This window comes from Thamnophis elegans, chromosome 2 (genome assembly GCF_009769535.1).
Source record: "Thamnophis elegans isolate rThaEle1 chromosome 2, rThaEle1.pri, whole genome shotgun sequence".
NCBI lineage: Eukaryota > Metazoa > Chordata > Lepidosauria > Squamata > Colubridae > Thamnophis > Thamnophis elegans.
The window spans coordinates 26,852,790-26,866,583 of NC_045542.1; the positions used below are offsets into that span (position 1 = coordinate 26,852,790).

The 13,794-nt window shown below is 39.5% G+C and overlaps 1 protein-coding gene across 1 annotated transcript; it reads left to right on the forward strand.

The window, feature by feature from the left end:
- Window positions 1-1,563: 1,563 nt before the first annotated feature.
- On the forward strand, window positions 1,564-10,918 carry LOC116503992 (aquaporin-5-like). The gene is made up of 4 exons (XM_032210792.1): window positions 1,564-1,926; window positions 4,127-4,291; window positions 5,271-5,354; window positions 10,454-10,918. The coding sequence occupies exons 1-4, from the start codon at window positions 1,564-1,566 to the stop codon at window positions 10,625-10,627; spliced, it is 786 nt and encodes a 261-aa protein (XP_032066683.1). The 3' UTR covers window positions 10,628-10,918.
- The last annotated feature ends 2,876 nt before the right edge of the window (window positions 10,919-13,794 follow it).

Sequence of the window (13,794 nt, forward strand, 5' to 3'; positions counted from 1 at the left end):
TTGCCTAGATTTAAACATGGATATGGGCCAATGCTAATCATTTTGTGGACCCCATCGACCTGTGGCATTTTCAGTCTGTTTTATTTTGCATGCATTTCTGTGCACACCACAGCAGTGCCATGACTGAGGACAAACTCTCCAGCCAGACAGTTGCCTTGAGCACAAACCCTTGCCCAGACAGCTGAGTAAAGGTTTTGCTGCTTTTCGGTCTCTCAGATTGTATTTTTTTACTTGCAAAATGGAAAGTCCATCAACCTATCTCAGAAGACAGACGAGACAGATGATAACTGTTGATAGCAAATAACAACTGTGAAATGAAACAACACTAGGCAAGTAGCAATGGCAGTTAGCCCAAATCAAATCTGCATGTATCCACCACAGCTTTTGGAGGAAGGAGTGCAGTTTCTTGAGTTCCTGAAGGGAAGGCAGGATAGCCATCTGATATGCAAATAGATCTACCAAAGGCTTTAAGAAACTGTATTGGAAGATGTTTGCTAGGAAATATACCAGAAAGGACTCACTGGAGAAGAGCCTAATGCTGGAAAAGATGGAGGGCAGAAGAAGAAGGTGACAACAGAGAATGAGATGTCTGGATGGAGTCACCGAAGCAGTAGGCATGAGCTTGAATGGACTCCAGAATATGGTAGAGGACAGGAAGGCCTGGAGAAATGTTGTCGTGATGGGTCGGACACAACTTCGCAACTAACAACAGCAAATACCAGAAAGGAATGGCTGGCCTCTGAGGATCAATTAAGGCAAATTAAACTGTAAGGCACCAGCACTCTTGATGTAGCATTCCCTTGATTGTAAATCAAGAAGAATCTGGTCAAATCAAATAGTTTTCAGGTTTTCTGCAGCAAAGAGCTGTTTTTATGGCTATACCTGATTCACCAGCTTCCTTAGAAACTCTAGCCTTGGGACAAATGAGGGCATGGCTTGGTTTTCAGGTTCTCCAATTTCTTTCCTCTGGAAAGAAATTCATTGGGGGAAAATATTCATTTCTTGAAGAATCCAGTTTGACAAAGCTGCCCACTGAGATTGTCCAAGGATTTTCCTTTTAATAAAAGGATTAAAAACCAAAGGTGCCAAAATCCAAATGTTGTAAAAAAAAATTCCTTTAAAAAAAGAGGCCTAAGGTTACAAATCAAAGATGCTTAGAAAAAGGGAAAAGGGCTGGGGAGTGGGAAGGAGCAGAATAAACAGACTAAGTGCTAATCTGTATGTCATTATGCAATGCTGTGGCTATCTCATGACAGCAAGGCCATTCAACAGGGCTCCATTGTGTGGAGATAAAAACAAGGAAATTAGCATCCAAATTGGAGCTTGCAAAAGTGGAAAGCTTAGACCTTGGCTTGAAGATGGAAAGTTTCCAAACTCCAGAAGAGCACGTAGAAGACGGGACTGGCCACCTTCTTGGCTCCACCCACACTTGGGCACAATCCCTTCTTGCTACACCTACAGAGAGAAAGCTATATATATATACATTTGCATGGCCCCAACTTTTGTACAATCCTTTTACATCTTTGGCCTTATCTTTGCCAGTCCACCAGCTCCAGCCCAGCCATGAGGAAAGAAGTTTGCACCGTTGTTTTTCTCCGAGCCGTCTTCACCGAGTTCTTGGCAACCATGATTTTTGTGTTCTTTGGTTTGGGCTCAGCCCTGAAGTGGCCATCAGCCTTGCCAACTGTCCTTCAGATTTCCCTGGCATTTGGCTTGGCAATTGGCACAATGGTGCAGACCTTTGGTCATATCAGCGGTGGCCATATCAACCCAGCGGTGACCATCGCCTTCTTTGTTGGGAACCAGATCTCTTTCCTCCGGATGATGTTTTACATTGTGGCACAGCTGCTGGGGGCCATTGCCGGTGCAGGCATCCTTTACGGAGTGACTCCCACCAATACCCGTGGTAATCTGGCAGCCAATGGGGTAAGTACATCTCTCTAATAATCTGTAGGAGGAATTCTCAGGCAGGTCCACGGAAAATTTGCATCTCAGGGGAAAAGCAGCTGTTCTATTCCTGGATACTGGTACAAGAGTGTCTTTTCCATTCCCAGAAAGCAGGTGGTGCCACGGATGGAATGTAAGAGGGAAATGTTCTCTTATCCATGGCCCAAGAAGTTTGCTAGCATGCATGGAGCTATTTACAAGCAGAGCTCTTTGCAAATGTCCCCATATCCTAAGGGGATGAGTGAGTCGGTTTTAAAAGGAAAGCAAGAAATGCATTAACTCAATCACTGCCATAGATTAACAGATCAGCAGGAACAGCATAAAGAATCTACCTAAAGTTATTACAGCATAAAGAATCTACCTAGAGTTATTGGTTGCTTATTAAAGATTCATTGTTTTCCTTTTGAAAAAGGTTTCCCAGTAATTTCACACTTGATGTAAATTTGTGAGCGTGGGTTTGTGTGCTGTTGGAAAGGTATCAAAAGAATGGTGCCTAGGATTTACATGCTTGCACACAAGCATACACATACATATCATTTACTATATTGTTCCTCCAAGTCTCCTGAAAAATAGCTTTTGATAATCAGGGTAATCATTTCTGGTTCAATGCAAGGCAAAGCAAAGACTTTGAAAAGAAAAAGGACAGCTACAAACATGCCTATCTCAAGATCCTTGGAAAAGATCACAGGGCAGCATTAAATTCATTGAACCCAAGGTTACATCATAATAAGTTAGACAATCAATCTGGGAAGCTTGTGAGAAATATTATTAGAGCTGGACAAAAAAAGATACAGAAAACAGCATGGAGGTAATATTTGAAGGAGCATATAAAAGCAAATCTCAAGATTTGTATGGCCCTTGGTGACTGCAGGGACACATTTACGTTTTCTTTGCAGCAATTTGCCATATCCATAAACCTCCCTTATCAAATGCAAGTGGGAATTTCAGGTCTCATCTCTAAAAATTACAAGTAGAATTTGTGACTGCTTCTATTCAGAATTATGCCATGATTACAGACTATAGAAAGTCCCCTCATTCCACACTTTTCCCAAGGACCACTTTTTTTTAGATTTTTGACCCTGCCTTTATTATTTTTGTAAATAATTCAAAGTGGAAAACATAGACCTTCCTTCTCTTATTCCTTCCTTCTCTTATTTTCCCCACAACAACAGCCCTGTGAGGTGGGTTGGGCTGAGAGAAAGTGTCATGTTAAGGCAAAACTAGGACTCACCAAGTTCTAGACTGGTGCCTTAGCCACTAGGTCAAACTGGCTTTTATTTCTCCCTTTATTTCTCCCTTTATTTCTCCCTTTTATTTCTCCATCACTCATTATCCCAATTATTTAGATATTGCATCAATTGTCTAGTTATGGTTATTAGAAGAAAAACCAAAGGAGAGACAACCAAGAACCTCTTGCTCCGTCGAAGATTTCTATTTGCATTATGACCCCAACTAAAGTAAGCATTGCCTTAGGTGGGAAAAAGATATATGTAAATCTCCAATGGAATTTAAAATGAAGTATATATGGTATTAACACCTGTCTTTTCTAAGTCAAGTTTAACAGACTCTTGCAATAAGTATGATATCAGGACCCATTTAAAGGTACTTCCAACAGAGGCTACCTAAAAGAAACTTTAAATCTATTCCAAATTACTGAACAATCTCTTATCTTTCCTTCTGTTATCTTCAACAAGCCCCAATGGTTTTAAAGGCCATTCGACATACAGTAAATACAACATTATCCAAAGGAAAATATTCCAGATGGGATGAAGGAAATGAGGCTTAATTTCTGTGACCAAGACACAATATGAAAGAGATTTTACGAAAACAGAGTTGAATTTCTTAAAGCCCAAAGAACCATGCTTTATTTTCTGCAGAGCTTTAAAAAGCCTCTTAGCTTGTTCTTTGGGGAAGGTGCCTCTAATCTCATACCTCTGCTGAAGCTTGGTAAATGGAATTGTTTATTTGAGATTAAGGAACACACCCCCAGTGACATAAGAAAAGCCACTGTGCAGAGTTAATTGCAGATCACATCTCAACAGATTTAAACCAAAAGGCAATCACAAAGCCCTGTTCCACAGTTCGGCATTCACAATTCTTCTTGATTTTAGCAGAAGTGACTTCCTGACAAGAACATGCAAGATTAAAGCCTAAACCTGTGTCTTTCTTCTTCTAACAGCTTAGCAACAACACAACAGCAGGTCAGGCTGTGGTCGTGGAGATTATCTTGACTTTCCAGCTTGTCTTGTGCATTTTTGCCTCAACTGACAACCGCCGAAATGGCAACGTGGGATCCCCATCTCTGTCCATTGGATTGTCAGTCACCCTGGGCCATCTGGTGGGGGTAAGTGTTGTTTGTGCTCATTGTGCAAAAGCCGAAGAAAGGAGCAAATGGAGGGAGTATACTTGTTTGACTCATCACTGCCACTTTTGGCTGGTAACCACCCTCAGATCATAAGGTACTATAACTATTATAGTCTGTTTGTCCTCCTGTGCAAGCAGCTTGTGTGTGAACTCCAGGGGAACAAGTCATCTGTAGCTACAATCTTTTCTGCACAGTTGACCATTCGGAATATGGGAATTTTCTAAGAATAGGATAACTTCCTGGGCAACGTCTTCCCAATTCTAAGGCACAAAATTTCAAAACAAACTTAGAATCTATTGTAGGCATTGTGGACTAGGCGTTTCCAACCCACAAACAGCCACACAGGCCACATACAACCCTGGAGAACTAGTAACATGGACCCACAATAAAAATATTTTTAAAAAGTTATCAGTACATATTAATTGTTAATTAATATTTATTCTGCCCAAGACAATTCCTCTTCACTCAATGCAGCCTAGGCAAGGTTAAACCCCCTAAGTTGTAGGCCGAAGCTTTTGTGAGTGGTGTGATTAACAGAATTCAAAACACTCAGACATCACAATCCATTTAGTGCCTGGGTTGAACTTCATGTTGTCTGTCTTTCCTCCAAACATCAGCACAGATGGTAAAGCCTCTGATGGTAAATTCCATCTGTTTCACAGATGGACGTGCCAACATCCCTCTTAAACAATAAGTCTTCCTTGATGTGTCATTGCCTGACCTTTTGTGTTCTCCATGACTGGTGCTGGGAGCAAGATCTATGGGAGGCCCTTTACTATTTGGCTGCTGTGATACACAAAAATAGGTTTCTCATAGTGTATGGCAAGAGAAATGCTAGCTGAAGGACAATTGACAGGTGATTTTCCAGGGGAAGAGCAAGCAGATTGTTAGAAAAGTCCGCCTTGAAGTGGCAAGGGAAATTTATATGCCTAGCCTATTTTGTTATTTTCCTCTACAGATCTATTTCACTGGCTGCTCTATGAATCCTGCCAGATCTTTTGGACCAGCGGTTGTCATGAAAAGGTTTACCTCTGCTCATTGGGTAAGAAGTGGATTTATCATAGTGGCATAGCTCATATCAACCAAAATGAAATAGATTGAACCATATTCATAATGGCAGCTTTCTAGAAGAAGGAATGCTTATTCAGTTAGCGGGTGACATAAAACTGGGAAGGCTAATTAATACTGAAGAAAATAGAACAGGATTTCTCTGTCTCACATGTTCATATCTCAACTGAAACTGTGGCTCTTAAAACGTGAGCTGAAAAAACTGTGAAATGCAGAAGTCCATAACAATCACCACAAGTATCACTGAAACATTATTTCCTTCCTTGGAAATGGTGTTTTTGTTTGTTTGTCTTTGTGTTTTGATTTTTTTTAATAAAAAGTGTTAGGTAAGCTCCCCGTTGGGAGAGCGAGTGCGTTTAGAGAAGCATTGTGAGAGTTGTGTTGGAGAACACACAAACCAGCATACAGAGACACTGCAGTTTAAATAGGCTTTTACTTTTGTGGAAATAGAGGTATCAGAGTCCATCAAGCAGTCCAAGTCATACATGGATAAGACAGTTAGACATCAATGTCTCTCAGTAAAGGGATAATCCAAATAACATAGTCCATAAACATACAAACAGTTCAATACTCAAAGTTTGCTAGCAGTTGCAAAACTTACAATAGCTCACGGCACTTTCTAACAGCCAGCTTCCAAAACACTCAGATCAGATCAGCCCAGCATCTAACAAACAGAGAGCTAGCAGTCATTCTGGCTCCCTCTTATGGCCGATTGAGGAAAACAGCAACCAATCACATTTTACAATATGATTTAAAGAAACAGGTATAGCATTGTTACATGATTTATATATTGCCAACCCAACCATTAGATTATATTCCTAACATTCTCCCCTTTGGGTAGGACAATATATAAATCTTACAATCTTAATCCGTATTCCTCCCAACAACGTTTATGCTTTATATTACCTTGGGCCTTAGTAAAATGATCTGCAATGTTATCTTCAGAGATGCAGTACTCCAGTGAAACTAATTTACCATTCACCACTTTGCCTTACATTAAAATATCTTATATCAGTGTGTTTTGACCTAGTTTTTACAGCAAGATTGGATGCCATCTGAATTGCTGCTTGATTGCCTTCATAAACAACAGTAGGCTCTCGTAAGTCAATCCCCATATCAAGTAGGAGTTGTTTATTGCAAACCAAATCCGTACATAATAATGACAAACATGAGAATTCAGCCTCCATAGTCAATAGACTTAAATGTTTTTGTCTAATAGACCGCCATCCAATTAGTGCCTTTCCCAGGAATACAACAAACCCTGATGTTGATTTCCGGGTAGACACATCTGAAGCAAAACTTGCATCAGCATATGCAGTTAAGCTCAGATCATCTTTAGGTTGCAAACAATGCATAATGCATCGTTTGCTTAAGATATCTTAATTTCCTCTTAGCAGCTTGCCAGTGCCTTTCAGTAGGTTCAGCATTAAACCTGCCTAATTGATTTACACTATGTGCTATGTCGGGCCTTGACCAATTACTCAGATATGATAAGCTACCAATCAATGATTGATAAATACCTTTATCAAACACAGGACTTTTTACATCATCATGGCTAAATTCCTGACCCATTGGAGTTTTAGCTGGTTTACACAGTTCCATCCTAAACGTTCTGAGCAGCTGGTTAATCTTCTCAGTTTGTGAGATTTTGTAACCTCCCCTAGTTTTATCTATTTGTAAACCAAGATATTGCCTAATCTCACCGAGATGTTTTATACTGAACTTCGTCCTTAACAGTGTTATAATCCCCATAGCTTCTTGCTCAGTTTTAGTGATTAATGCTATGCCGTCAGTGAACAATAGCAACAATGAAATCACACCATTACTTTCTTTTTTAAACAAACATGGATCAGCCATGCCAGCTTTGAAACCTATCTTAGTTAACTCTCTAACCATACATTGATTCCATTCCAAACCTGATTGCTTCAAGCCATACAGACTCTCTTTCAACCTCCAGCAATCAGTTTTACTATCAGTTTTGAATCCCGCAGGCTTCTGTAAATATATAGTATGTTGCAACGGTGCATGAAGATATGCTATCTCTACATCTAAATGATTAACTATATATTTATTCTTAGCTGCCCACACTAATGCTGCACGTAATGTTGTAGCCTTTAAACTAGGCGCAAAGACCTCATCATAGTCATTGGCTGACTGAGCAAACCCCTGTGCAACTAACCTGACTTTATGGGTTACAGTCCCATCTACACTATTTTTAAGTTTGAAAATCCATTTACAACTAATGGCATGTTTACCTGGTGGTAACTTTACATTTTCATACACCTCTAGCTTATGCAATGGGTTTAATTCCTCTTCCATTGCATCTTTCCAAGCTTTCTGTTCCTCAGTTGGATATAGAGTTAATTCTTGGTAATTAGCAGGAACCTTATCTGCCTGACATGCTATAGACACCTGATACCTGTTAGATGGTCTAGTTACACGAGTTGAACATCTAGGTATTTCAGGACTCACCAGTGGACTCTCCTGTATAACCTGCTCTTGTTCTTCTGGTTTGTCATGTACTTCTTCCTTAATTTCTTTAATTACTGGTTTTCCTACCTTATCATTAGGGACTACTTGGGTGTCGATAATTACATTATCCTTTATTTCTAATTTATTCCACCCCACATGTTCTATAAACTTAGCACTATAATGATATTTCGCTGCTGATAAGGCAATTCTAATAGGGGAACAAATGAAAACTGGTATATATAGGCAGCGTTGCCTTGTTGAACAATGAAGGAATAAGATCTCTGTTTGAAGGTATGAAATGCAAGATTAACAATGAATAGAAGTGTATTCTCTGGGGGAAAACAATGCTAATGTTAACTGAATATATATGGTAGAAGGAAAATGAGACCTCTAGTTACATTAGAGGAAATATCTGAGATGGTAAACATTATTTGAAGATGTAGATGTTAAAACAACCGTAATCAAACGACATGCTGCATGTGATGATGGTTTTTCCCCCCCCTCCTTTCCTTCTTGGACCTTTTTTTGTCCTTTTTGGCCTCCCCCCCCTCCCCCCACCCTTTTTTTTTCCTCTCTCCCTTGTTTTATTTTGTTGTTTTTTGTTTTTTAAACCCTAGCTTATTGTGGTGCTTATTAAATATACAATAGAGAGATACGGGATGTATAAACTTAGTAGGGATGCACCTGTGATTAAACGACATATTGTATGTGAAGATGGGTTTTCCCTCCCCCCCCCCTTTTTTTCTTTCCATCCTCTCCCTTTCCCATTGTTGTCTGTGTAACAAAAAATAAAAATAATTAAAGGGGAAAAAAAAAGAAATTCTGAAACGTTTCTGTTTCGTTTTTCATTAAGTAACAGAAACCATATCGTGAATAATGATCCATGATACTCAAAACATAACAGGCACCTCCCAAACTGGGTTTTAAAGGTCCTATTAAATCAGCAAAAACAACTTCCGGAGGTTCCTTTGTTTTAAAACCATTCAGTCTGTTTGCTGGAGTAACTTTGCTTTTCTCCTGATTGCAAACATTGCAGTTTAAATATTTTCCGCCTGATTTTAGTTTTACTCCTTCTGCCAACTTAACAGTTTGTTGCAGCATCTTGAAATTAATGTGCCCATGCGTCTATGTAGTAAATGAATACATTCATCATGGGGTTTAACATTATGATAAGCTGTGTTAGCCATCTGGCCATCCGGTATAACATACAAACCGTTTTTTAAAGTAGCAGTAACCCTGTTACCATCCTTTTCAATGATACAGATATCTCCCCTAAAGGTTACCACATAGCCAATGTTAACCAGACCCCTAACTAATAGTAAGTTGAATTTCAGGTTAGGTACATATAACATTGGTAACTGCTCAGTTAGGAATGAACAACATGCATTACCTTCACCAGACGCCCTCACCTTCCATCCATTTGCCAAAAATACATGTTCCATGCTCGTGGTCATTTTTACAAACCTTTTTCTATCTCTAGCAATGCACTGTGATGCTCCACTATCAACAACCCACAAATCATGGTTTACTGGTGCATTGCTAGACATAGCCAAAATAGACATAGCTAAGTTGACATTAGCATTTTTTTAAGCTCTTCTGGCATTCTGTTGTATTGCCTTTATACAGAATCTAGCTATATGTCTCTTAGCCCCACAAGAAAAACATTTTTGAACAGTATAGGCAGTAGAATGTGACTCCTCATGTTGTGGTGGTTTCTCTCTCAGTTGTTCCCTCTCGATCCTTCTTCTTGACTCTTCCAACAGTTGTGCAGTAATGTCAGTCAATGTTAGTTCATTTCGGGTTAGTGCTTCAAGAGAAGATACAAAAACATCATAACTCTCATCCAGTGAGGAGAGTATGATATAAACTTGATGTAGCTCAGAAAAAAATAGTTCTTTTTCATGTAGCTCCTGGAAAACCCCTTTCATAAAGTTTAAATGAGCTAACATATCTCCACCTTTCAGAAGACGTGCCCTAAACAGTTTGCGTGTTCAAATTGATGTAATTTCATAAGAATCTGAAGACAATCAAGAAATGGATGGATGGATGGATGGATGGATGGATGGATGGATAGATAGATAGATAGATAGATAGATAGATAGATAGATAGATAGATAGATAGACAGACAGACAGACAGACAGACAGACAGACAGACAGACAGACAGACAGACAGACAGACAGACAGAACGAACGACCGAACGAACGAACATACATACATACATACATACATACATACATACATACATACATACATACATAATTGCCCGGATACATTTCATACTAGCTTTGGAAAAGTCACAGGGATTTTGCACAAGCAGAAACAATTCAATTTTTCTAAAATTCAGAGGTATTATGAACTAGGCTGTGTCACATAAAACGCTATATCAAAACAAATTTTATTACGTTTCAATAGGATATTCTGATTCACACAACTCGTTAAAATAATGGATAGCTTTTCAAAACCTACCAAACTTCCTCGGTCCCATTTAACCAAGACCTGTGTGTTGTGCAAATCCACCAATAACTGTATTAACTGCGCTAGCTGGCTTAGTTGGGGAAAATTGAAAGTCTTTAACTAATTCCTTATATTGGTTTTTCAGGTGTTCTGGGTTGGACCCATTTCTGGAGCCATTCTAGCTTCTCTGTTGTACAACTACCTGCTACTTCCTCACTCAATGAATATGTCTGAAAGAGTGGCCATCATCAAAGGTACTTACGAGTCAGAAGAAGAATGGGAAGAGAAAGAGAAAAGCATGGAAATGTCTTCTCCATAAACAAAAATAATCAGAAGGAGAAAGAGAGAAGGAACCTGATGGCTTGCATGACGATAAACACTCACTGTAAGCCCAAGAAACTTCCCCCAGTGTCCAGGACCTGAAGAGGGAATGGAAACAACTTACTTGCCTAAATAACCGCCTTGAACCCACAGCTGTATGTATCTGAGCGCATGAGAAAATGTGGCTCATTGAAACAGCAAAATCAGACAAGGACAGTACCTTCACCTCCTGGGGTTGCAAAAATCTGGATGTGCTCCAGGATTGTTCTATCCACATTTCTTCTTCTTCTTTTTTACAAGGGGGCACAGTCATTTGTTTAAATATTGACATTTGACTTCATGGCAGAAGTCCAGAATTTGTCACTACAGGTTTATTGATATGCTCCAGGCTTTTTTTGGGGGGGGGGAAGGGCACAGTGGTTCAAGCTCATCTCAACTATGCACCAATATTTGTCACTTACTTTGAAATGCGATGTCTTTAATCTTAATATTTAAGGCAGCCGAAATATGAAGCGAAACCCTGAGCTGAAGGTAATTAGGTGGCTTGTGAAGAGAGAAAAACTGACAGCAGCTTTGCATGAAACCTATGAGGATTTGTAGGAGGTCCCAGGAAGGCAAATCTTTTAAAAAGAAGATACTATCTTAAGATCCATAAATGGTGTTGTCATAGAATGCCGAGGGAAGCAAGAGTTCTCAGGAAGTGCCTGCAGCCATTCCCTTCCTAAAGTGATTTCAGGGTTCAAAGGGAATACAGTACATCAAAGTTCCTTGCAGTTGGCTTAATTTCCTTCTTAGGTAGCTTCCAAGAAGCAACAGACAGAAATTCTTTTAGGTCTATTCAGTAGAGCTCAGTCTGTCTCCCATAGCCATTTAGATTACCCTGATTCAGTTCTTGCATGTTTTTGATGCAGAGAGAGAAGAAGCTGAGAGTGAAGGAAAGTTGCCACCATTTGTGTTGCTTAGAACAAGTCAACAGCGGGGGGATCGGAGGAGGAGAAGTGAAATTAATTGGTAGAAATGGAAATCAGGAGTAGAACCAATAACAGTAGATAGAAGTCGGCTCTGCTAACTGACAACAGTGTTCAACTTATGCTTGGATTCCAGATACAGAGAGAGAAGCAGCACAGGAAGGTGCAATAACATGGGAATGCAATGCACTCATGACACCTGATGAATCACCATTTCGCTCTCCCTTTCCCACCTCAGAGTAACACCAAATGGATTTGCCCCCCCTCCCAAAAGAATGAGGACAAATGTAAAATAACTATACAGACATGCAATTTTAGAAAGAATTCTCCCCAGCATGAGAAAGATGCAATATTTCTTAGCACTCTGGGAAAAGATCAGGACCAGATAACATCCATGTGGACAAAATTATATTGGCTCTAAAGGGGTTCTCCAGTGAACCTTAGGAAAGCCTGATGGAGATATATATATATAGGGCAGGGAGAAGACTCATTCTCCAATTACAAGTCTCAAATAAACTAATTTGAGCTCAGTGTGTGCCTGATTAAGGGGAGGAATCTGCTTGCAGAGAAAGACAATCTTATCTGGCAGGCCTACAGACCAGGAGAAAGTTCCCCAAGTGACAACAGCTGTGGTTCAAGAGGATATGATAAAAGGCCAAGCCAAAAGTTGAATTTTAAGAAAGCTTACCTTTTATGAGAGAAAAAGCCCACATTCTTCACCTAAAATATTACACACCTGTCTCCTTTATAACTTAATTTTGGAGGGGACAGGCCATCTCCAACTATTGTTTTTCTACCAAAAACAAATGTGTTTTGCTTGGGGGCTTTGTCTTATTTGTTCTGTATTGAATTATTTATTATCAATAAAAAAGAAAGATGTGTATAATAATCTTTGGCTGAAAGTGTGTGAGATTTAAGGAGCAGCATGCGGGAGAAGAGGCAAGGAAGTGAAGATGACAGCACATCTAGACAGTGGAAGCGCCACCCTCTTTGTAAATGTATGTCGATGTGTGTACAGAAAAGACAGGGTTAACACAATGCAGTCACCATCTTGTTTCTCCCTCATCCTTCCTCATCAAGGATATCTCTGATGAGCCATCTACAGGGAGTCCTTGACTTATGACCACAATTGAGCCTCAGATTTCTGTTGCTAAGTGAGACTGTTGTTAAGTAAGTGTTGCCCCATTTTATGACCTCTCTTGCCCCATTTGCTAAGCGAATCACTGCAGTTGTTCAGTTAGTAACATGGTTGTTAAGTGAATCTGCCTTCCCCATTGACTTTGTTTACCAGAAGGTCGTAAAAGGGGAATCACATGACCCAGAGACATTGCAATAGTCATAAATGTGAGTCAGTTGTTCAAGCATCCAAATGTAAATCACATGACCATGGGGATGCTGCAACGATCATAAGTGTGAAAAATGGTCATAACTCACTTTTAGTGATGTTGTAAATTTGAATGGTCACTAAGTGAACTGTTGTAAGTCGAGGACTACCTGTACTTCAATCGCGAGAGGCAATGAGGTAATGATTTATTTAAGAAGGCTGGTTACCCCAGGGAGCCAAATGGGGGCCCAAAACCAATTGAAATTTTAGTTTTCTGGTAAGATGGCAGAGCAAAAGAAAACATTGACTGCTGGAAGATTGGCAGGAGGGGTGAGTCTCTGGGCTATGGCACAGTCAGGCACTGTCACCTTTGCCAAGGTAGCCAGGTCTACTGGTGCCACTGGTTTCTGAGCGATAGCCAACGTAAGTGTACAAGGCCACTAGGATAATTTTCTAGTGATATGTTGACTGCCTTGAGTTGTTTATTTGTATCCTGTTCTTATTTTTACAAGCAAAAATTGGTGTGACATGACAGGCATGACTTGTAAAGCAGTCTTTAATCTTCTGTAATATTTTATTCTTATTATTCTATTTGTGGGGGGAGGTGGTATAAAAATTTAATTAATAAATAACACGTCCTAGTCCTTCTCTCCTATTGGCTCTTAGTGCCACGTCAGGGTAACAATTACAAATAAAGCAAAGCCAAACAAAAATCAATAGCATACTTAACAAGCTAATATCTATGTAATATATTTACAGTAATTATAATAATACAACCAATGGAAAAAAAAGAGAAAAGAAAATGAGCTTTACCTAAATTTCTATTTACATTAACCTATTTACAATTTTTCCGTATTATATCCATAATTCTAT